The following is a 25,212-nucleotide window of genomic DNA, read 5'->3' on the forward strand; positions in this document are numbered from 1 at the left end:
CATTCCTGATGAAGGGCTTTTGCCCGAAACACCAGTTCTCCTGCTCCTCGGATGCTGCCTGACCTGCTGTGCTTTTCCAGCAGCACTCTATTCTCGACAGTACTCTGTACTCCCAGCACAGCCTCACCCACACCCTGTACGGTTCAAACAAGTTGTGATGGGGTTTCTGAAGTGGAGTCAGTGTGGTCCTGTGGGAAGGACCACAGCTTGAAGGTGCACAGGAAGATCCCACAATCATGGGGTGGTCATGACACAATAAAGATGGGCAAACTCAGAGACCCCACTGTCTGATGGGTCCCCCATTTGTTGGAAACAGACCACAGCTCGTGACTCGACATCATGCAACAGAAACGTGCCAATTTAAATAAAAAAAACTTTTATTTCATGTCTCAGAAGTTTAAATAGTTTAACATATAACTTTTTGAGTTCCTTTCTGATCCTTAAATATTCAAATAATCCCACAGATACGTCTCAATAGCTATAAATTACATTCTGCCCTTCCTCAGAGAGATGGCTTCACTTCAAAACTTCCATAAATTAATTCACATCAACAAAAAAACAAACAAAAACAGCAGAATTCCACAATATACAAGATGCTTTCCATTGGCTGACCAGCAGGTGAGACAGGAGTGGTGTGTCCCAGTGCTGAGGTACAGCAGACAGGATACGGAGGGGGAACTGGTGAGCTCACAGCTGGATGCCTGTACCTGGTAGAAAGCAGCTTTCTTCATACTCCTGTCCGAGACACAGAGAGAGAGAGAGAGAGAGAGGCTCAGACCAACACCACCATCAGGAATGGGACAATGACAGAGCAACGCCAGGCTCTCCCATAGGGAATGGGACCCTGATAGACCGAATCCGGGATCACCCATAGGGAATGTGACCCCGATAGACCGAATCCGGGATCACCCATTGGGAATGTGACCCTGAGAGACCGGCTCTGGGCTCTCCCATTGGGAATGTGACCCTGACAGACCGGCTCTGGGCTCTCCCGTTGGGAATGTGACCCGGACAGACCGGCTCTGGGATCTCCCGTTGGGAATGTGACCAGGACAGACCCCGACTCCGGGATCTCCCATTGGGAATTTGACCCGGACAGACCGACTCTGGGATCTCCCATTGGGAATGTGACCCTGACAGACCGGGACTTTGGCTTTCCAGCCAGCTAGGTCCTGGTTGACGTGGAGGGAGACTACGCTGTCCAGGATGAGCCAATGCATGCACAGCAAGATCCCAGAAGACAAGGGGACCATGAGGTGATGGCGAAGGGGAAAGTCTCAGCCCTTCCTCCTGCTCCCTTGTCCATCCTGGCTGGGCCAAGGCATCAGCTGACCATCCCACTGGGCACTGTGACAGTGTGGCACTCCCACAGGACCGTACTGCCAGTGCCCACAATGTTGGCCAGGGGTCCCAGCTTCAGACCAAGGGGGCACTAAGGTGTTTCACTGGCTCAGGGCTGTGTTAACAGACAGGAAGTGAGGCTTACCTGTGTCTCCCTGAGCACTGGGGGGCACATTCTTCAGAAGGGTAGCTTCACGCCTTGCAAATATCCGCTGGCATAGCTCAGACTTCCTCCACTTCTGACAGCAACTACCGGGGGGAGAGGGACAGAGAGAGAGAACAAACACAGTTGGGTCACTCATGCCAGCACCAACACAGATAACACTCCCTCTGTCGGAGCCCCAGCTGACTCTCCAGCCCTCACGATGCCCTGCCTTCCTGAAACACTCAGCTGTGTGCTGGCCTGGGTCGAGTCAGTCACATTGCTGTGGGTCTGGAGTCACCGTGTAGGCCAGAACCAGGTCAGAGTTCCTTCCTGGGAGGATACGGGAGAAACCGGATGGGGTTCTGACCACAGTCTGGTGGTTTCCAGGTGGCTGTGAGGTTTGAATCAACGCGTCGTGACTCCAAGGTGACGGCATAGTGGCTCAGTGGTTAACGCTGCTGCCTCACAGCGCCAACGACCCAGGTTCGATCCCAGCCTCGGGCTGTTGGGCTGTGTGGAGTTTGCACATTCTCCCTGTGTCTGCGTAGGTTTCCACCCACAGTCCAACGATGTGCAGGTTCGGGTGGATTGGCCGTGGGAAATGCAGGGTTACAGGAATGGGTCTGGCTGGGATGCTCTTTGGGGTGGACTCGATGGACAGAATGGCCTGCTTCCACACTGCAGGGATTCTCTGCCCTGAACAGAATGCTGGGACTGGACTTTCCACAGGGATTGCCGATATCCTGGGAACACTGCAGCCAGCCTGGGGCAGAGGGGACTCGTTCAGAAACGATGAGCAGGATATCTCCAATGTCTGAAATCCATTTCCCCTACACCAGGCCCCATGGGTCACACACAAAGCTTAAAGGGGTTCACAAACACAGGGGGACAGTCAGAACCAGTTTGAAGGGCTGAATGGCCTCTCACTGGGGAATGCCTGCCGTCCTCTGATGCTTGTCCATATTTCTGTGCAGCCATGTGGGCCAGGGGTCACCACTGTAAGGGCGGCGCTATGCCAAGGCAGTTTTGTTGGCATCGATTCCTTTGCTCAGCTTTTACTGAGTGACGGGCAGAGTGTGTGTGACTCCCTAACCCAGAGGCACTGTCACTGCCAGGATCACAGTGTTCCTCTGTCAGCCACTGACTCCTGTTCAGCTTCCAGACAGTGTGGAAGGGAGGGAGGGGGGGGGAGAAGAGAGAGAGAGAGAGAGAGAGAGAGAGAGAGAGAGTGTGAGAGTGAGAGTGAGAGTGAGAGAGAGAGAGAGTGAGAGAGTGAGAGAGAGAGAGAGAGAGAGAGAGAGAGAGAGAGAGAGAGAGACAGAAACGGTGGGGGAAAACCGGGGAAGTGAGCTCACTGACCATTCCAAATCCTTCTCCCTCCCAACACATCCTGCACAGGGACTGCACCTGAACGCTGCTATCCAAATGCAACTTCTTTGGAAAGTGTTGAGAAGCCTGGTTTCAGATCCAGCCCTCAGCTGTGGATAGGTTCCTCGATGGGTCTGAGCCCGGAGTGGATCTCCCCTAGCCCACCCTGACTCCCCCCAGCCCCGGTACTTACTGCAGTAAGACGCAAGCCGCTATCAGGAGAGCCGAGGCAATGATGGAGACCACAAGCAGGGTGGTGAGGGCTTGTTGTTTCTGCTGTGTAGCTACCACAGCCAGGAGGTCAGCGTGTTCACACCGGGAGCCCATGTATCCTGTATGACAGCTATAATCAAAAACATTCACTCAGGGTGAGAGAGTACACCAGACAGACATTCCACCCAGCATCCCCTCTCTTTCCCCATCACCCTGCAGTTCACTGGGAATAATCCATCCCACGTCCAGTGCTCTGCACTTCCTTTCCAAACTTGGGAAAAGTCCGTTCCTCCCAATTGCAGAACGTGACAAACCCTCTGTATAATCACATTCTGCCCCGGTTTTCTGCAAATCAACTTGATCTCGGGATCTCCTTATCAACGGGAACTCCGTCATGGAAAATTCCTTCACAAAATCGGCCCTTCACTCTCTCTCTCTCTGGCTGGAGAATAACCTGAGCTTCTCACAGTCCAACCCAAACTCCTCACGCAGTGTGGGACTGGGAATGGTCACTGCTGTGCTGCTGATGTACAGGCTGGAAGTGGGGAGCAGGGGGTGACCAACATCTGCACTCTCTTCTCAATCCGAGCAGAGGAAGGGCTCTGCTCCTGCTCTCAATGGTTTGGGGTGAGTGTGTGTGTGAGCCAGCCCCACACACACACACAACCAGGAGAGAGTGGAGTATTCCCACTGATCCCAGAACACAGAACCAGAGGGGACAGGCTCCAGGCGAATCAAACAGAAAAGCCCACTCCGCAAACAGAGTGGTGAGGGTCTGGGAATACAGTGTCTGAGGGTGGGTGGGGGGGGGGCAGGAGGGCTCACTTGGGGCTTCTCAAGCGGAATAACAGGCTCAATGTGTGAACAGGGAGAGCTCTCAGGGTTAGGGACAATCAGCAGAGAGAGAGAGAGACTGAGAGAGAGAGAGAGAGAGAGAGAGAGAGAGAGAGAGAGAGAGAGAGAGAGCGCGCGCGACTGAGAGAGTGTGAGTGCGCCAGAGAGAGTGAGAGAGAGAGAGACAGAGAAAGAGAGAGAGGGGACAGTCTGGGAGTGCAGCAGAATCGGAATGTCCTGTGAAATGTCCTCAGTTACTGTGTAGGTACAGAGAGAACATCAGAAAGGACTGTGGGTATTTTCTCACGGAGAACATGGAGTTGAGGGGGAAGGATGTGGGGTGGGACTGTGCTGGCTGTTGGAAGACAGCGAGGTGTTCTGGTTTGAAGATGATATGAAGGATTTGTGATTTTCTTTGGTCAGTGGCACTGAGGAAGCTTTGGGGAGACAGGGCCTACATTTGCTGTCCAGGACAGGAGCTCTGTGTGCAAGATCATGGAAGGTCTGCCATGATCAGATGGACCAGCAGAGGCGGTTATGAGGCAGAGTGGCCTGTTTGTTTGGCTTCTTTGTTGTAGGTGAAACCATCAGACAACCCGATGTGATTGAGAGGCTGAAAGCTCCCAGTCCCAGCTCCCAGGATTTTCAGATCCAAACCTACTTACACACAAGCTGCCAAAGATTCCTGCACCAAAAACCGACAGGTGCCATGGAAGCAGAAATGTCTGTGAGTCAAAGGGCACTCCTCAAAATGTGCACGGACAGCAGCTGCCACAGGAGGATCTGCAAGGAGACAGGAGAGAACAGTCACTCAGTTATATACTCAGGCACCCTCAGCAGCCTCCTCCTCTCCTGGTCTGCACCGTCTCCCAAGCTCAGGCTTCACAGGCCTCTCATCACACAGGGAGACAGTCAGAGGAACCTGCTTCAAACCTCACCCTGGGACTTGGGGAGAAAGAGAGAGAGAGAGAGAGAGACACATCACCAAGTGGAGTCAGTGTCGGAGGCCCGCACGCTCTCCCTCCCTCTTCCCACAGCAGTCTGGTTCCTGACAGGCTGCCCCTGACCACAAGGAGGGGTGCGTACATCGTAGGCCTGGTAACTGGGGCCCACCCGCTCCAGTCGGGAGACTCTCGCCCACGGTCTTGCGGCCAGGGACAGCACCAAGACGGTAGCTCACTATGAGAGATCGCCCAGCACAGGAACAATGACCAACAACTCACAGATGCACACAGTGTGGAAACAGACCCTTCGGCCCATCCAGTCCATGCTGACCATAATCACAAACTGAACACGCCCCCCCATGTGCCTCCAAACCCTTCCCTATTCCTCTAGTGATCCAAATGTCTTTTAAACATTGTAAGTGCGCCCACATCCGTCAGGAAGTTCATTCCACACACAAACCACCCTCTGGGGAAAAATGTGCCCTCTCACCTTAAAAATGTGCTCCCTCGTGTGGAAATCCTCCCCCCCGCCCGAGGGAAAAGACAATTACCATTAACCCGATCGATACCTTTCATTATTTTATAAACCTTGATCAGGTCACCCCTCAACCTCCTACACTCCAGTTAAAGAAGCCCCAGCCTATTCTTCACCCATCCCCACCCAGTAACATCCTGGTAAATCTCTCCTGATGGATCCAGTATCGATGCCACGGTCTGCTCTCCCATTAGCCCACAGCACGGTGGTATGTGCACTCAGTCCTGAACAAATTCACACCATTGTGGTCACTCCCAGGCCAACCACATGACACAGAGAGCGTGCATTGCCCACAGGACAGCAATGGGGCTCATCTCTCTGGTTTAAGGTCTACATGAAGGGCTGGCCCATGAGCCAGCAATGAGAGTTCCCTGCTCTTCATGTGGACAGATGGAGGAGCAGACAGCACTACGAGCCTCCATCTGTATTCAGTGCTGCAGGGGCCTCAGGAAGGGCTCACTTCACGACGTGCTCTCTCCCTCAGTCTCAGAGAAACGGCCTCCTGATCTTCACCAACATCAGCACTGAGGAACCAGGAGCAGGAGACCATTCAGCCCGTCCAGTCTGCTTTGCCATTTTACACCATCAATGGCCGATCTCATCTCAGCCTCAACTCCACTGTCCTACCCACAACTCTTCAACTCATTCCTCATTAAAACTCTACCTCCTCCTTGTCCCAGCATCCACCACACCCTGGGGTAGAGACTTCCACAGATTCACAACCCTGAGAGAGAACTAAGTTCTCTGTTGAGAATCTGCTGCCCCCTTCCCCACAAACCTTGCCCTCTGACCTCTTGCTCTGGTGTTCACGTGACTGTGATTTCAGGTAGGGGGGTGGTGGGTGGGATCCCAGTGAGCAGGTGAAGATGGAGATCTCAGACTCTGCGTGAGTGTGAGACTGTGTGTGTGTGTGTGAGAGAGACTGTGTGTGTGTGTGTGTGAGAGACAGTGTGTGTGTGCGCGTGCGTGTGTAGACCCTCACTGTTCCTGATATCCCTGTCAGCTCCCTGGGCAGCGAGAGCAGCACCAACTGCAGGGGCTGCCACATCAATTCCATTCTGCTCACTGCTTCCCCACTCCAGTTCAGACTGGTGCTGGAATGTGAAGGTGCTGTATAAGAGAGAGAGAGAGAGAGAGAGAGACTGCCTTTATCTGGAAGGTGAATGTCTCCAAAGCAGCGTGATGTGACTGAGCTGAAAAGGACACCTCCCACGTTCTGAGCTCTCTCCCTCAGAACGTCACGCAGCCAGTCTTGTTCCTGGTTTAGTTAGGGCCTTGGTGAGTTGGAATGCAGACAGGATGAAAAGGCTGATCAGATATCACTGCACAGAAAGTACACACCTGTCACCTTCAGACCTTGGTGAAGCTGCCATTGTCTGGCCAGAGCATGCTGCTGCTGTTTTGTTTCCTGTATATGAGAGAGGGTTTCTCAGGGACCAGAGGCAGGGGTGGGGGGGGGATATCCTATCTGGGCAGCTGCTGCCAGTTGGCTGTCGGGATTTAGGGCAGACAACACCACTGTACCTGGGCTCTCTGATCTGCCGACACCTGGCTATACTACAAACAGAACTGCCAATTCCCCCAGGCCACTGAGATTTCAGGAGGGGCTGACTTCCCACCGTCCTGTGAGCCAGATCATGCCTCAGCCAAACCTGGCTCACTGCAGCTGGCACCCAGTGTCCCACTGAGAGAGACTGTCCCCCAGCTCTTTTCTTTTGAGCTGAGAGGGGGTGGAGTGTGAGACCTTACAGAGGTGTATAAGATCATGATGGGGTGAATGCACTCAGTCTTTTTCCCAGGGTTGGGGAATTGAGGACGACAGGGCATCTGTTTAAGGTTGGAGGGGAAGGAATAAAAGGGAACCCGAGGGGCAACTATTTTACCCAGAGGGTGGGATGTATATGGAATGAGGAAGTGGTGGTGGTGGGGACATTAACAACATTTAAAAGGCGTTTGGACACATACACGGGTAGGAAAGGGTTAGAAGGATACAGGCCAAGTGCAGGGAAATGGGGTGAGCATGGACCAGTTTGGGCTGAATGGCCTATCTCTGTGCTGTGGGACTCTATCACTATATGACCAGGCCATTCGCCCGATGAATGAGAGCTGCTCTCCCATTGAGTCAGGCTGTGAATCATTACCCCCCTCCAGTCTGTCTGAATCAGCAACCTTTGAGACTGTCCCTCTGAGACACCCCAGCCTCCCTGTCAGAATTCTTCATGCACAGGGTGAGGACATCATTGGCTAGGCCATCCCAAATTACCCAGAGGGCAGTTCACACTCACCCTGTGGGTCTGGAGTCCCATGTAGACCAGAGCAGGTCAGGATGGCAGTTTCCTTCTCTAACGGACATAACTGAACCAGATGGGTTTCTCCAACAATTGGCAATGGATTCATGCTCATCACTGGACCCTGAATTCCATGTTTTTATTGAATTTGGATTCTACCATCTGCCATGATAGGATTTGAAAGCAGGTCCCCAGAATGTGGCCTGGGGACACAATACAGTGACAAGGTCACTCAGTCACCGCCTCCCCTTTTGACCATCTTGTTCTTCTCAATGGTAGGTGAGATGTCCTGCCAAATACTCCCAGGGGATTCGATTTGAGGAGCCTGCCCTGCCAGGCCTCAGAGTAAGGAGACCACACCAGTTCCCGATACCCCAGAAGACAGCTGGATGGAGGAAGCCATCTTTGCACGTGCACTCAACTCCCCTTTCTGATGGAGGCCAATGTGCCAATGTGTCACTCTCAAATGAATGACGTCCCCGTCACACACTCTCTGCCAGGCTCCAGCCAACAGCCAGTGTGGTCCACCACATGGCCAGCTTGTTGGCATAACTCAAGGGAAGGGCGGGTTACCCTGTACTGACCTCTGTGTGCAGTGACCCCCCTTCCCCCCCCAGCTGAGAAACATCCCCTGTCTATGCCCCCCCCCCGCTGTTCTCCATCTCTCTGCCATGTTCCAGGAGCTCTCGGTATCATTCTGATCAATCCTGCGTCTGTCACCTCCTGTAAACTGCTCTCCCTAGGTCTGGGTGCGCCAGGGCCACTCAGGTGGAGGAAGATCAGGACATTTGATTCATCGACGCTGTTCCTTTGAAGTATTGTACAGCGATGGGCTTCACAAGGACTGGAGGTAACACTAGAGCTCCATCATAACAAAACGTGGATTCCCAGAGGGCGCGGGGCAGGAATCTCCGATTACTGCCAGTCGTGATCCTAGCCTACCTTTGCTGGATCCGCTCTGCAGCTGTCACCTGGGGCTAATACCAAGTACTCTGTGCCCATGATGGTATGGACATTCTGTCCCACAGGCAGCTTACACACGCACCATGGAGACCAGAGGGCAAGGGGGCACTGGCTGCTCAGTCTCAGCCACAGCCTGACACTGAGGGAGGCACTCACACCGTGGTCTCGTCAGCAACTCTGGAGAAGACAGGCATCTCGCTTGGACACTCTGAGGGGTTTGCTCTCCCAGGTGCTGGGTAAAGGGTACATTGCGGATATGTGAAAGGGCAAACTGGCTGAACACAAGGAACAGGGGAACAGAAGGCAGTGGGTCAGGCAGCATCCAAGGAACAGGAGATTCGACATTTCGGGCATAAGCCCTTCTTCAGCAACACATTTTCAGCTCTGATCTCCAGCATCTGCAGACCTCACTTTCTCCCCGAACAGAAAGCAGTGTCAATGGGGTGAAATGAAGGGGTTGGGAGAGGAACATGGATATCAGCACGGAGCAGATGGCGCAAATGGCCTTCTCTTGGAACGGGCACAGTGCCAAACCTGAGTGCGCGCTGGGACTGGGAGTGGGGGTCAAGTGTGGGGGAGAGGACAGTTCATTCACTCAGCCACTCCCTGGGTGGACAGTGACCAGCCTTCCTCACTCACACTGGAGTTCCTGTTTCTCCATCAGCAACTCATCAGGGGTCATGACCTGGACTCCTCCCACCGTGAGCACACGGCACGGGAAAGACAGAGAGAGAGAGAGAGAGAGAGAGAGAGAGTGACCTCTGACCCTCTGGTTACCTCTCAGATGGATGGCAATAGTTAGTTTCTCAATATCACGCGACCTTTGAACCAATGGAAGCCTGCAGATCGTTCCTGACCTGTGCTTCCTCCAGAAGGCCAAACTCTCAATGGGGATAGGATGAGGGGAGGCGTAGACCCCAAAGGTGCTACTGCAATGCAAGTTTCTCTGAGGTAGGAATGAGGGGATTAACAGCTCCGTTGAGACTTGAGAACAGCTCAGGACTGTGATGGTCAGCTTCACTGTCCAACACCAGGACTGTGATTGCTGCCACTCGCTCGGAGCTTCCCACTGACAACAACCCCCCCCCTTTATCTGCAGCTCCCCCTTCCACCCCTACCCCCAGTCCTGAAGAAGGGTTCCAACCCGAAACGTAGACTTCTCTACCTCCTGATGCTGCCTGACTCAGTGAAGATGGCAAATTCCCTGCCCTGAAGGACACTGATCAATCAGAGGGCTTTTCCCCAACAATATTCCTGATGAAACATGGACTCTCCTGCTCCTCGGATGCGGCCTGACGTGCTGTGCTTTTCCAGCACCACACTCCAGACTGGTCTACCTTGATGAGATTCCCCCAGCTACAGCTTGGTGGGATTTAAACCCAGGGCCCCAGGACAAGAGTGAGGGAACTGCAGCCAAGAGGGAGATGTTCCCAAGACCAGAGTCGGGAAACACTGATTCAATTATTGAGGGGAGGAAACAAACCAGGTGTTCAGAAAGGGGCTGAATGGCACTCTCCTGTCCTGACAGAAGGACAATCCCCACAAGCACAATTCAGGCCCCAATGAAGCATGGACTCACTCACCAGTCAGTGTTGAGGTGCTGTTCTCCAGAGAGCTGCAGACTGTCAGGGTGAGGGCTGCAAGAAGACGAGGAGAGAGTCAATCAATCAGTCTGACGTTGCGGTACGATTGTCCACCCGGCACACGCCTCGCTTTACTGTGACTTGGGGCTCCACACACTGACTGAACTTCCACGAGCCACGGGCGAACACTCAGGCCTGGCAACATCACTGTGTCAAACGGCTGCGGCTGAAACAGCCCATTTGGCCCATCGTGTGTCTGCTGTCTCTGTCAAAGGCCGACTCAAATCCTACCACCCGCCCCACAGCTTGCTGATTCACCAATAACAATCTGCTCAAATATGTCACCCCATTTCCCCCACAGTGCAGTCAGAAACAGCTCTAACATTCCCCACCGTCTCCCCTCAGTACCTTCCCCCCGGGTTCTCTGATGGTGTGTTGAGCAGAAACCAGGTTTTCGGTTCCTCCTCTGGCTCACTGCTCGCGATCTCCTGACTAAGTGTCCCTGCGTGAACTGGCCAGGTCAGGCCCGGCTTTCCACCACACCCTCTCCAATCCTCTCAGGCTCCTCCCTGCCTGGGATCTCAGAGCTGGAATCCAGCCAGGGATGTGAGGAGCTGCTTTTGGGACTGTGGATCAAACCCCTGTCTCTGAGCCAACTCCCACCCAAGGACTCAACCAAGGAGATGGAATCCTGACTGAGGCACTGACACAATGTGAGGGTGGGACAGATGTTGGGGGCGGTGGAAAGATTGGAGCCTCCGACAATGCTCTCCACATGACAACACACCTTTGTTAGGGGTTTCAGACAGTTCTGGCATCCCCCCCCCCAGCCCTGCCTGCGCTGTGACTGACCCTTCCCAGCAATAAACCCCAGCGTCAATTCCAATCAGGGGTCAAGGTGATTCTGGTCGAAGTGCCTATTCTCTTTCTCACCCTCTGGGAAAGGCTGCCTGCCCAGCTCGGGCGTTCCACTACCCCCTTGCCGACATGATAGAGAATTTCCACTCTCTGGGTATGAGCACAGAGCTTATTTCCCCGAGTTTCCTGTGCAGAGTGCGGCTGGTTACAGCACTGACACCCTTTATCAGTTGCTGAGTGCTCTGGCACATACCCAAATCACACCACAGACACGGACGGGACAGCACTTACTCAACAATCCAGAGTGCACAACTAGTCACACAAACAATCGAATGAGGGCAATCATCAGGGAAGCTCATTATGTGGCTCATTGCTGGAGGCGATAGATATCCGATCCTAATCTTTCCCAAACCAACGGGACATGATCAAACTTTGCACCTTTTCTGAACTAGCCAGGACTGGGGGGAGGTGGGGGTTGTGGTGCCTTGATTTCATACTGCTTTCTCTACAACAATGCCTTGGCCAATCACAGTCAGCACCCTTCCTGCTGGTGGCATTCTTGCATTGTGTCCTGACCATGTGACTGTGAGAGCGGATGTCTTGGTGTTGATCTGTGGACAGTAAGGCTCCCTTCACTGCCCACTTTCCTCTCAGACAAATGCTTCGGACCTCCCAAATCACAGTCGCAACAGGATACAGTGGAGGGGTGTCCACTTTCACTGACCCCCGCCACCATCAACCGCACTCCCCCAGTCAGAGCGTCACGCAGGGGCAGCAAGACACCAAGCTCGGGAATCCTTTCAGTCTGTATCCCCTCCATAATCACTCCCTTGAGACACAGCCCAGCTTTCGGCATCTCACACTGGCAATGTGACACCGAATGCGTTCACAGTAAGACACCATTAACCCACAAACTGGCCGGAAAGTGCAGGCTGGTTGAAGAGTTCAGGATAACCCTAAGACTGGGAAGTTCTTTCTTGAAGAGTGGTGGTGGAAACCATGACATCCATCCCATGTCGGTGGTCAGTCTGCAGACAGAGTTGGGGACCTGTGGGGAGGGGTGATACTCCATGGCTGGAGGGGTATCTGCTGAGAGGAGCCCTGAACCCAACTGAGAACACCACCTAGTGAGTCACAGAGCTGTACTGCAAGGAAACAGACCATTCGGTCCAACTCGGCCATGCTGACCAAATATACCAATCTCATCTAGTCCCAGTAGTCAGCACTTGGACTCTCCCAAACTAGGAAAATGACTTGGTCTGTTTACCGTATCGATGCCCTTCATCATCCTATAAACCTTTATAAGGTCACCCCTCAGCCTCCGATGCTCCAGGGAAAGCAACCCCAGCCTGTTCAACCCCTCCCTATAGCCCAAATCCTCCAACCCTGGCAACATCCCTGTCAATCTTTTCTGAACCCTTTCAAGTTTCACAACATCTTTCTGATAGGAAGTAGACCAGAATTGCAAGCAATATTCCAACAGTGGCCTAACTAATGTCCTGCACAGCCGCAACATGACCTCCCAACTCCTGTACTCAATACTCTGACCAATAAAGGAAAGCATACCAAACACCTTCTTCACTATCCTATCTACTTGCGACTCCACTTTCAAGGAGCTATGAACCTGCACTCCAAGGTCTCTTTGTTCAGCAACACTCCCTAGGACCTTACCATTAAGTGTATAACTCATGCTAAGATTTGCTTTTCCAAAATGTAGCACCTTGCATTTATCTGAATTAAATTCCATCTGCCACTTCTCAGCCCATTGGCCCATCTGGTCAAGATCTTATTGTAATCTAATGTAACCTTCTTCGCTGTCCACTACACCTCCAATTTTGGTGTCATCCTGAAACTTACTCACTGTACCTCTTATGCTCACGTCCAAATCATTTCTACAAATGACAAAAAGTAGAGAACCCAACACCGATCCTTGTGGCACTCCACTGGTCACAGGCCTCCAGTCTGAAAAACAACCCTCCAGCACCACCCTCTGTCTTCTACCTTTGAGCCAGTTCTGTATCCAAATGGCTAGTTCTCCCTGTATTCCGTGAGCTCTAACCTTGCTAATCAGTCTCCCATGGGGAACCTTATTGAACGTCTTACTGAAGTCCATATAGATCACATCTACGGCTCTGCCCTCATCAATCCTTTTTGTTACTTTTTCAACAAATTCATCAGGTTTGTGAGATATGATTTCCCACACACACAGCCATGTTGACTATCCCTAAACAGTCCTTGCCTTTCCAAATACATGTACATCCTGTCCCTCGGGATTCCCTCCAACAACTTGCCCACCACCGAGGTCAGGCTCACCATTCTATAGTTCCCTGGCTTGTCTTTACCACCCTTCTTAAACAGTGGCACCACGTTTGCCAACCTCCAGTCTTCCGGCACCTCACTGTGACTGTTGATGATACAAGTATCTCAGCAAGAGGCCCAGCAATCACTTCTCTAGCTTCCCACAGAGTTCCCGGGTACACCTGATCAGGTCCTGGGGGATTTATCCACCTTTATGCTTTTCAAGACATCCAGCACTTCCTCCACTGTAATCTGGACATTTTGCAAGATGCATGAACTTAGCTGGGAATGTTACCCACTGAGAACACATGGGCCAAGGAAGGGACAGGGAAACACCACTATCTTAAAGAAAGCACAGACAGGAAACGTCTGCACTGGGTACTGCTTGTAACTGATGAGAGAGAGACTAGTCTTCCCAGGGGATTAGCAAAGAGCTGAGAGCTTAACAGCCCGTACTGTGTTTCACTCTGTGACATTAGAGAGGATCAAAGTCAATTTGCAATAATGCAGCAACATGGACCAAACAGCCAACTCAGATCCGAACCTGTTGGTTAGAGTTTACCAACAACTCAGTCTGGCAGCTTACCCCCTTCCCCCACCACTGCCCATCTCCCCAGTACCACTTATTCCTCCGTCCCATTGAGTCATTCAATCAATTCATCAATGAACACCAGCCAGCAGCTCACATCCTGCAATGTCAGCAGGTACGGGAGAGCAATTCCTACTGGTTACATGGTCATGAGTGTAACATGGGGGTTGAACAAGGTGTGGGGATTGAGAGCAGGCACTGATCAAATTTCCAGCTCACAGCGTGAAAGGCAGTCACTTTGCCCCAACCCCCACGCCTCACTGAGACATCATTCATGGCAGAGATTAAGTGAGATTAACGGGGAGCTCAACTGCTGAGATCTTAGCCAAAATTAAACTGGTATCCTTAAGGAGAGATTGTCCAGGGAGATGGAAAGCAGGAGAGTCATATGTGGATGTGAGCATGTGTCTCTCTCTGGGTGTATGTTTGTATGTGGGGGTGTGTCTGAGTGTCTGTATTTGCAAATGCCGGTGTTGGACTGGGGTGTACAAAGGTAAAAAAAAAATCACACAACACCAACTTAGAGTCCAACAGGTTTAATTGGAAGCACTAGGTTTAGGAACGCTGCTCCTTCATAAACCAGTTGGACTATAAGCTGGCGTTGTGTGATTTTTAACTGAGTGCCTGTATGTATGTGTGTATTATCACTGGCACCCTAGGCTCCTCAGCCAGAGTTTCTGTTGTACCGCACTGTCGGAGGGTCAGTGCTGAGGGAGTGCCACACTGTCGGAGGGTCAGTGCTGAGGGAGTGGGCACTGTCGGAGGGTCAGTGCTGAGGGAATGCCGCACTGTCGGAGGGTCAGTGCTGAGGGAATGCCGCACTGTCGGAGGGTGAGTGCTGAGGGAATGCCACACTGTCGGAGGGTGAGTGCTGAGGGAGTGGGCACTGTCAGAGGGTGAGTGCTGAGGGAGTGCCGCACTGTCGGGGGGACAGTGCTGAGGGAGTGCCGCACTGTCGGAGGGTCAGTGCTGAGGGAGTGCCGCACTGTCGGAGGGTCAGTGCTGAGGGAGTGCCGCACTGTCGGAGGGTCAGTGCTGAGGGAGTGCCGCACTGTCGGAGGGTCAGTGCTGAGGGAGTGCCGCACTGTCGGAGGGTCAGTGCTGAGGGAGTGCCGCACTGTCGGAGGGTCAGTGCTGAGGGAGTGCCGCACTGTCGGAGGGTCAGTGCTGAGGGAGTGCCGCACTGTCGGAGGGTCAGTGCTGAGGGAGTGCCGCACTGTCGGAGGGTCAGTGCTGAGGGAGTGCCGCACTGTCGGAGGGTCAGTGCTGAGGGAGTGCCGCACTGTCGGAGGGTCAGTGCTGAGGGAGTGCCGCACTGTCGGAGGGTCAGTGCTGAGGGAGTGCCGCACTGTCGGAGGGTCAGTGCTGAGGGAGTGCCGCACTGTCGGAGGGTCAGTGCTGAGGGAGTGCCGCACTGTCGGAGGGTCAGTGCTGAGGGAGTGCCGCACTGTCGGAGGGTCAGTGCTGAGGGAGTGCCGCACTGTCGGAGGGTCAGTGCTGAGGGAGTGCCGCACTGTCGGAGGGTCAGTGCTGAGGGAGTGCCGCACTGTCGGAGGGTCAGTGCTGAGGCAACGGGGGGTCAGTGTTGAGGGAGTGCCACACTGTCAGAGGGTCAGTGCTGAGGGAGCGCCGCACTGTCGGAGGGTCAGTGCTGAGGGGGTGGGCACTGTCGGAGGGTCAGTGTTGAGGGAGTGGGCACTGTCGGAGGGTCATTGCTGAGAAAGTGCCGCACTGTCGGAGGGTCAGTGCTGAGGGAATGCCGCACTGTCAGAGAGTCAGTGCTGATGGAGTGGGCACTGTCGGAGGGTCATTGCTGAGGGAATGCCGCACTGTCGGAGGGTCATTGCTGAGGGAGTGCCGCACTGTCGGAGGGTCAGTGCTGAGGGAGTGCCGCACTGTCGGAGGGTCAGTGCTGAGGGAGTGCCGCACTGTCGGAGGGTCAGTGCTGAGGGAGTGCCGCACTGTCGGAGGGTCAGTGCTGAGGGAGTGCCGCACTGTCGGAGGATCAGTGCTGAGGGAGTGCCGCACTGTCGGAGGATCAGTGCTGAGGGAGTGCCGCACTGTCGGAGGGTCAGTGCTGAGGGAGTGCCGCACTGTCGGAGGGTCAGTGCTGAGGGAATGCCGCACTGTCAGAGGGTCAGTGCTGAGGGAGTGGGCACTGTCAGAGGGTCAGTGCTGAGGGAGTGCCGCACTGTCGGGGGGTCAGTGCTGAGGGAGTGGGCACTGTCAGAGGGTCAGTGCTGAGGGAGTGCCGCACTGTCGGGGGGTCAGTGCTGAGGGAGTGGGCACTGTCAGAGGATCAGTGCTGAGGGAGCGCCGCACTGTCGGAGGGTCAGTGCTGAGGGAGTGCCGCACTGTCGGAGGGTCAGTGCTGAGGGAGTGCCGCACTGTCGGAGGGTCAGTGCTGAGGGAGTGCCGCACTGTCGGAGGGTCAGTGCTGAGGGAGTGCCGCACTGTCGGAGGGTCAGTGCTGAGGGAGTGCCGCACTGTCGGAGGATCAGTGCTGAGGGAGTGCCGCACTGTCGGAGGATCAGTGCTGAGGGAGTGCCGCACTGTCGGAGGGTCAGTGCTGAGGGAGTGCCGCACTGTCAGAGGGTCAGTGCTGAGGGAATGCCGCACTGTCAGAGGGTCAGTGCTGAGGGAGTGGGCACTGTCAGAGGGTCAGTGCTGAGGGAGTGCCGCGCTGTCGGGGGGTCAGTGCTGAGGGAGTGGGCACTGTCAGAGGGTCAGTGCTGAGGGAGTGCCGCACTGTCGGGGGGTCAGTGCTGAGGGAGTGCCGCACTGTCGGAGGATCAGTGCTGAGGGAGTGCCGCACTGTCGGAGGATCAGTGCTGAGGGAGTGCCGCACTGTCGGAGGGTCAGTGCTGAGGGAGTGCCGCACTGTCAGAGGGTCAGTGCTGAGGGAATGCCGCACTGTCAGAGGGTCAGTGCTGAGGGAGTGGGCACTGTCAGAGGGTCAGTGCTGAGGGAGTGCCGCACTGTCGGGGGGTCAGTGCTGAGGGAGTGGGCACTGTCAGAGGGTCAGTGCTGAGGGAGTGCCGCACTGTCGGGGGGTCAGTGCTGAGGGAGTGGGCACTGTCAGAGGATCAGTGCTGAGGGAGCGCCGCACTGTTGGAGGGTCAGTGCTGAGGGAGCGCCGCACTGTCAGAGGGTCAGTGCTGAGGGAGTGGGCACTGTCAGAGGGTCAGTGCTGAGGGAGTGCCGCACTGTCGGGGGGTCAGTGCTGAGGGAGTGGGCACTGTCAGAGGGTCAGTGCTGAGGGAGTGCCGCACTGTCGGGGGGTCAGTGCTGAGGGAGTGGGCACTGTCAGAGGATCAGTGCTGAGGGAGCGCCGCACTGTTGGAGGGTCAGTGCTGAGGGAGTGGGCACTGTCAGAGGATCAGTGCTGAGGGAGCGCCGCACTGTTGGAGGGTCAGTGCTGAGGGAGCGCCGCACTGTCAGAGGGTCAGTGCTGAGGGAGCGCCGCACTGTCAGAGGGTCAGTGCTGAGGGAGCGCCGCACTGTCAGAGGGTCAGTGCTGAGGGAGCGCCGCACTGTCAGAGGGTCAGTGCTGAGGGAGTGGGCACTGTCGGAGGGTCATTGCTGAGGAAGTGCCGCACTGTCGGAGGGTCAGTGCTGAGGGAGTGCCGCACTGTCGGGGGGTCAGTGCTGAGGGAGTGGGCACTGTCAGAGGATCAGTGCTGAGGGAGCGCCGCACTGTTGGAGGGTCAGTGCTGAGGGAGTGCCGCAGTGTCGGAGGGTCAGTGCTGAGGGAATGCCAAACTGCCAGAGGTTTTATCCCTAAGTAGGACATGTTAAAACTGTTCCCATGCTCTCTGGATGGAGGACATTTCTGATAATCACTGACAGCCTGGCAGTGTGAGGAAATCCTTCAGATGGTGCCCTTCCCCAACGTCGCTCAAGGGAAATATTCAAACTCAGATTTTCCTGAGGAAACAGTCAGTCAATGAGTTCCATGTCCTGGACAGTGTTGTGTTGGCAGTGAGTGTGAGGTGTCGGGAGTGGGTGGGAAAGATGGAATGAGGGAGAGAGATACAGTGAGGTGCAATTGAGATTGACAGTAAATCCATTACCACACCCCCAGAGCTTGGCATCACAAGTTCACCTCTTGACAACAGAAATCTCTGGAGATCACTAGTAGCCCAATGACTCATGATCTCACCCGAGTTCTGTCCCGTCAAGTTAGGGACTTCCCATCTCAAACTCTGGCCATACGAACAAAGCTGCAGAAAGCTCTGTGTCTATTCAGTCTGACCCGTCTCATTCTTCATCCAGGATTCAATGAACCAATTCCCATGAGCAGGGGACGGGCAGGATCCTGCAGGAAGACAATGTTCTGGAAACCCTTCCAATCCAGCACCACCCCCTTCTGCACCTCTCGAGCTTCCTCAGCCATTGCTCAGCCTCCACAGTCACTGGGTTAATATCTGTGAAACTCTCTCCCCATCTCTCTCACTGTGTACCTGCACCCCGTGGACTGCAGCAGTTCAGGAAGCAGCAGTCCACCCCCCAGCCCCTCCCCCTGGGACCATGAGGGATGGGTAGGAAGTATTGGCCCACCACACGGAGCTGTGAGTGAATGAAGTGGATGTAGACTGGAGTGGTGAGACCAGAGTGTATCAGACGGTCCCACAGACTTTCCTCACTAATATTCAGGAATCGAACAGCTCGATCCCCAGGAACCCTGCCTGCTCTGTGCCTTGAAGATGCTGCAGTCCCCTGGGCTGATACCACACTTCCCCCCACCCCACCTCTGATAGAGCAATCCTTCCTCAGCTCAGTGCGCGATGACTTGGCCTCTTGGCTCAGTGAGTCTGCAGTCAGTCACAGGCTAGTCATCGCCCAGGCTCCGTCGTGCTAAAGTCTTGCAGAAATTACCAGGAGATCACCTCCCTGCTTGGATAGCTGAGTGAACCCAGGATCAGTTCATTTCCTCAGGCTCAAGGATGAGTCCGTTACAATCTGCCTGAGACAATGACAGTGGCCACAGTGGGTAGAGGTCTGACCAAGGCACAGTGAGGGAGAAGGTTCTCTGAGATGAAACTGTGAGATACAGGGCTTGCACCATTGCACTGTGTCTGAATGCCAGTGAGAGGGAGTGTCAGTGTCAGACCCCCCACTGTCAGCCTGATTGGTGTCAGTTTCCTCAGGTCTGGGTGGACAGAACTTGAGTCACTCACCCGAATGGAAACCCTGATGGTTGCACTGGTGATTCAGAGAGTTCAAGGTCACAGGGAAAGTCCTGAGGGACTTTCTCATGTAGGTCAAGGCTTAGAGAGAGAGACGGACAGAGAGATAGAGACACACATACAGAGAGGGAGGGAACATTGACCAAAGCTTCCTGCTCCTGACCACTGAGCATCACCATTCCAACCCACTCCCAATCTTCCAGCTCCTGGGAATGCTCAGTGGCTATCAAATGGGACTGGACCTCATTACCCTCCCAAACAAATGGCCTGTCCTTCAATACTAGCCCATACCTCAGTAGCTCCTTCACATCTGTGCCAAGGAGAGACCTGTGCAAACCCAGAAGCTGTTGGCGAACATACACAAAGTGAGAGCCTTTGGAAGACAGGAGTTTGAGGCAGCAGGAGGCCATTCAGCCCATCATGCTTGCTCCTCCATTCACAAACAGCCTGACTATCTCACTGCAGTCTGAGCCCCACCTTCATGCCTTACCCTCATTCCCATCGAACGTGACATCAATCTATTATCTGTCCATCCGTTCCCCTCTCCTGACTCTTACTGATAGCAGCTGCCCTATCGGGTGCACTCCTGCAGCCATCAATCCTCCCACAGTGTGACAGAATTCCCTTTCAGGTGTATTTGGTCTGTTTCCATGGCCAAGGCAGACAGTGGACACTTTCACTTCTTTGAAGTGGAGGAACCAGAGATAGGAACAGCTCCCCTTGTGGGATGGACTCACTGGCCTGCAATGTTCACATTCTCATTCCAACTCTCCCCGGGTCTGTAAGCCTCCCCTATCTCAGAAACCTACCCCCCACCACCCCGCCCCACAACCCTCTGAGATCACCGCAGCCTTCCAATTCTGGCCTGTCCATACAGAATCACTCCACCAGGGTTGGCCAAGTGTGAGCCCCAGTCTCTGGGCTTCTCTCCCGAGACCACTCTGCCTCTCGTCTCCCTTCAGTTTTAACTGCAGGGCAAACAGCTCTGAAAGCGTTAATCCTGGGGTTGCTAGCAAAAAGCAGCACCCATCATGTCACAGGCACTCTGGGGGAAGACTGTACCATCTCGTGAGACCAGGAACTGAGGTGGGTCCTGCTGATCATCATATCAGAAACATCTGGACACATGTACAGAAGTCACCTCTCATTCGACTCCTCCCCAAACACACACACACACAAGTGGAACAAACAGGTAACATCAAACTCAACACCCTGATGGACTGAGTCACCTGTTGTAATCACTCTGGATGTAGCCTGGGGATAACGTTACGGGACACTACAGGAGTTGTCTCAATGCAAGTCATAGCTTCCAGGATGAATCAGCGTGTGAAATCAGTCTGATTCACCTGCGATTCTCAATTGTCAATGGTCTTCAACTGAACCTACAGTGATCGATCGCAGACCTGTCGACTTCCCTGCAGCTGACCGAGTGCAGAAATCCTTTCACCAACAACAATACCCTCGCTGGAGCGTTCACCACCTCTCCATCTGTCCAACTGCCTGCCTCGTTAACTCTTCCACCACTTCCCCCCACCCTGTACTCTGCATAAAATCAACTCTTTCCAAGTTACCATCAGTTCTCAACTTGAAACATTGACTCTGATTTCTCTCCACAGATGTTGTCAGACCTGCTGAGATTCTCCAGCAATTTCTGTTCCTGTTTATCATTTCCAGCATCTGCAATTCTTTAAAATCGTCCAGCAGAGATATCTTACTGAAGCTCACTCATTAGTTTTGTGTCTTGTTCATGACTTCTACAAATTGTAAACTTAGGGGCGGGGGTGGGCTGGGGGTTGAGCCCCCTCCATCTCTCTCCGAGATTCACACTGATGCTCCTGTGTAACAGTGAGCAGGTGCTGCCCTGTCAGAGGGTCACCATGAAGATCTCAATCTGACTCCAAGCTGGAAGCTTTTGTCTGGGGATAGAGTTTATGGACTGCTCAGTCTCACAGCTCCTGATACTGTTTGTATTTTCCAATCAGCTTATTCCGAGATATTGTGACACCCCTCTGGAGCAGCTGGGACTTGAACCTGGGTATCCTGGCTCAGAGGTAGGGACATTACCAGTGCTCCACAAGAGCCCTCCCTCTGGAACTGCTCTCACACTGACACTGAGTAGTTATTCCCGTCCCCAATCACCCATGGGACTTCCCTTCGACTAACCACCAACAGTAAATCACCTGCGCCCCTCCTGCTAGTTTTTACTACTCAGACCATTTCCAAAATGACCTGCTTCTTTCTCAATCTGAGAGAAAGACATGGGAGTGCTGCACTGTCAGAGGAGCTGTCTTTCAGGTGGTCAGTTCAAGCCGGGTCCTGTCTATGGAAGAAATCTCCCCTCTCTGAAGGGAAGAGGAATGTTTGAAACAGGTCTTCGACTCATATCATCGATCAATCCAGTTACCATGGAGCTGATCATGATCATTGAGCTATAGGGAGGAGAGATTGGATAGGCTGGGGCTGTTTTCCCTGGAGCGACAGAGGCTGAGGGGTGACCTTATAGAGGTTTACAAAATCATGAGGGGCACGGATAGGATAAATAGACAAAGTCTTTTCCCTCGGGGTGGAGGAGTCCAGAACTAGTGGGCATAGGTTTAGGGTGAGAGGAGAAAGATATAAAAGGGATTTAAGGAGTAACATTTTAATGCAGAAGGTGGTGTGTGTGTGGAATGAGCTGTCAGAGGAAGTGGTGGAGGCTGGTACAATTGCAACATTTAAAAGGCATCTGGATGGGTATATGAATAGGAAGGGTTTAGAGGGAGATGGGCTGGGTGCTGGTAAATGGGACTAGATTAAGTTGGGATATCTGGTCAGGATGGATAATTGGACCGAAGGGTCTGTTTCCATGCTGTACATCTCTGTGTGACTGGATGATCACAGTGATAGCTGTGGGAGCTTGCTGTAATGTTTTCTACGTGACTTCCTCCCTGTTTGTGAACAGCTTCAGGTTGTGGTGACACTGAGCAGGGTGTGAGATAGATCTCTGCTGATCCACCTTGAAAGACAACTTTTTCAGTTTCTGGGCTTTGATCTGATTTTCTTGACGGGGGTGGGGGGGAGGCAGGGGGAGGAAGGAGTGGCTGTGGTATCACTGAGCCCCTCCTGAGTAGCTATTATCCCCACAGGTCAGCACACTTAAAGGTTCTGCACTCACACCAGCCTGGATTTGAGGAGCTCCTGGTGCCCTGCAACATTCCATCCATCGGTGAATCAAGGAGGAAAATGTGCTCCTTTTACTCTCCCCTGGAATCAGATTACTGAATCAGGAGCATTAACTGTTGCTGTCGCTACTTCGGTGAGACTCAACAGTGAGCCCTGCTCACAGGCAGCTCTGTCAACAACAATCAACTTTAATCCTCCCCTCAGGGTCTGGGCGACCCCGGGCACAGGTTCCTGGTGTCAGGACAGGAAGGGACCCCTGTTCCAGGTTACATTGTCCCATCTGATTGACCTGCCTGAGTGAGGGAGAGCTGCACTTCTGACCTGAGCTTGCTGATAAACTTGCTTCCTCCTCTGGAGCTGGGGATTTCAAGCCTGTTTCGATCCCGGCATGGTTCCACTTTGTCCAGGTCACTCAGGGATTTCACTCCATTGAGGAGTTAGTCACTTTCTGGAGAATTGCAGGACAAGGGGCTGAATGAGGGGGAGACAGGAATTCTGCCTTTACCAAGTCAATGAAGCCGCTCTGATTTCACACACACGCGCGGGGTGCCCAAACACAGGTACAGACTCGTCCTTTGGAATGCTTGCTCACAGAATCCAAACAGAAATAACACAATGGGTTGCCCAGTGAGATCCCCAGCCCTCGGAAACACTGCCGCACACCCACTGAAACATTTCCTGACTTGTAAAATTAGAAGGGGAACAAAATTGTGAGATTTCTTACCTGAAAAGATGAGAATGACTTCCGCACAGAAACTGAACATGGTCCCTCTCACTTGCTCCCCTTTCCACACTGTGATGTTGCTGAGAGTCAGTCACAGAGACACACAAGGAGAGAGAGAGAGAGAGAGTGTGTGTGTGTGTCTGTGTGGGACCTGGTAGACAAAAGGGAGGCTCCTTTTTCTTAAATAACTGGCTCTTAAAGCTGTCATGTCCTGAATGAGGCAACTCTGAAACGACCACTTTGATGACACCGAGGCTGCAATTTCACAACTTCGCCTCCAACATGTTGGTGTCTCTTTAAGACCCAGGCACATCCCGGTTTTTGATTTAAGGTTGCTCAACTGAAAATAGTGAACCGCAAGATAAAGCGCAAGTCATACTGTGGTAAATCCTGACAGGTTAACATCTGATTTGCTTCACACCTCGTTCTTCCCAAAACAATTCCCCACCCCCTTGCTGAGAACTGAGTGACACACAATGTTGAGTGACAGATATGATAACAACTCGACAGAGCAAATCCACCCCAAACCACCTCCTCCCGACCCCCACTTTAAAACGGGTTATTTCCAGAACATTTCTCACGGTCCTCTTGGCCAAGCTGTCTTGGCAATAAAAAGAAGATTGATGTGGGGTCACTGCTATGAGGCACGAAGTATGCACAGCACGACTCCACAATCAGCAATGTGATGCCAATCAGATGACAGCAGTGCTCACTGAGGCTCACGATTGATCATGGGCTATCTCCCCCACTCTGTCTCCAGGCTGAAGACGGCGAGACCTGTTCACATTCCACTTGAACAGGCAGACCTAGCCTCTCGGCTTTCTCTAACCTTCACTTCAAACCCAACAGCAGAAATTGGGAGCACGGTGCCTCAGTGACTAGCACTGCTGCCTCACAGCACTCGGGACTCAGGTTTGAATCCCACCTTGGGGACTGTCTACATGGTGTTTGCACGTTCTCCCCATGTCTGTGTGGGTTTCCTCCCACAGTCCAAAGATGCGCAGGTGAGGGTGGATTAGATTAGATTACTTCCAGTGTGGAAACAGGCCCTTCGGCCCAACAAGTCCGCACCGACCCGCAACCCACCCATACCCCTACCCCTCTTCCTAACACTACGGGCAATTTAGCATGGCCAATTCACCTGACCCGCACATCTTTGGACTGTGGGAGTAAACCGGAGCACCCGGAGGAAACCCACGCAGACACGGGGAGAACGTGCAAACTCCAGACAGTCGCCTGAGCCGGGAATTGAACCCGGGTCTCTGGTGCTGTGAGGCAGCAGTGCTAACCACTGTGCCACCGTGATTGGCCAACGTTGAAGTGCCCAAAGAGTGCAGGGATGTACGGGCTGTCTGCCTTGGGATTGACTGATACCTTGTCATTGAGGAAAGTAAACACAAAACCCAGATTCACGTCCAAGAGGAAACCATTCAGGCCATTCAAGCCTGTCCCCTCCCTCAAGTCAATCATGGGCTAATGTGACACTCACCTCCATTTCCCTCACCTTCACTCCAGATCTCGCAATAACGTTCAACCAACAAACACACCAACAATCCCAGTCTCAGGAATTTCAATGGAATTCCCAGGATCTTGAGTTTGAGATGCCCTCTCTTTTTGTTTAGCAGGAGGTAGGTGCTGCTAACTGGGCCAATGTTTGATGTCTGACCCAAACTGGTCTTGAGAATGTGGTGGAGACTGACGATGAGTTCAGGACTGTTAGGGAGGGAATCCCAGGATCTCATCCCAGTGACACTGAAGGAACGGTGAGAGATTTCCAATTCAGGATGATGAGCGGCTTAGAGAGGAACCTCCGGGGGTGGTGTTCCCATGTATCTGCTGTCCTTGTCCTTCCAGACGGAAGTGGGTGTGCGTTAAAAAGGTGCAGTGCCTAACTTTGCAATGATGCAAGGGTTTGGAGATGAAGTGAGAGAGAGCATGAAGTTTCATTTCATTGATCTGGCCCCTCTTGGTTGCAGATGGATACATTTTCCCAGCAGAGAGTTCACATGCCAAGGGGGGACACAGAAGATTGGACAGGGAGACAGATGGACGATGGTGTTTGCAGGAGGCCAGGGAAGTGCATCACCTCCATACCCCAGACCCTGGCACTCAGCCTGCTGAAGGAATGTGCCCCATTGCCTTTCGAGGCTGAACCCATTCAGGAAGCCTGTTGTTAAC

At 53.4% G+C, this 25,212-nt stretch overlaps 1 protein-coding gene across 2 annotated transcripts; it reads right to left on the reverse strand.

The window, feature by feature from the left end:
• Positions 1-392: 392 nt before the first annotated feature.
• On the reverse strand, positions 393-24,893 carry tgfa (transforming growth factor, alpha). 2 transcript variants are annotated; one of them, XM_060856503.1, is made up of 6 exons: positions 24,524-24,893; positions 10,215-10,268; positions 4,567-4,684; positions 3,048-3,197; positions 1,487-1,590; positions 393-735 (listed from the first exon to the last, which is right to left on the reverse strand). In XM_060856503.1, exons 1-6 carry the CDS (start codon positions 24,774-24,776, stop codon positions 728-730), a joined length of 687 nt encoding a protein of 228 aa, XP_060712486.1. In that variant the 5' UTR covers positions 24,777-24,893; the 3' UTR covers positions 393-727. The 2 variants fall into 2 exon arrangements, with proteins under 2 accessions (XP_060712486.1, XP_060712487.1); XM_060856504.1 differs by lacking the exon at positions 24,524-24,893 and adding an exon at positions 23,035-23,477.
• Positions 24,894-25,212: the final 319 nt, after the last annotated feature.

Source organism: Hemiscyllium ocellatum, chromosome 48, assembly GCF_020745735.1.
Source record: "Hemiscyllium ocellatum isolate sHemOce1 chromosome 48, sHemOce1.pat.X.cur, whole genome shotgun sequence".
Lineage (NCBI taxonomy): Eukaryota > Metazoa > Chordata > Chondrichthyes > Orectolobiformes > Hemiscylliidae > Hemiscyllium > Hemiscyllium ocellatum.

What these genes read in the sequence shown, in the direction of transcription:
- tgfa (XM_060856503.1), bottom strand. Translation starts at nt 24,776, where the DNA reads ATGAGATCCTGGGATTCCCTCCCTAACAGTCCTGAACTCATCGTCAGT. An exon ending in CAGCACCTCAACACTGACTG is followed by an intron (nt 4,685 to 10,214) that starts GTGAGTGAGTCC and finishes GTCTCCTTGCAG; the next exon opens with ATCCTCCTGTGGCAGCTGCT. An exon ending in GAATCTTTGGCAGCTTGTGT is followed by an intron (nt 3,198 to 4,566) that starts GTAAGTAGGTTT and finishes TTTTGATTATAG; the next exon opens with CTGTCATACAGGATACATGG.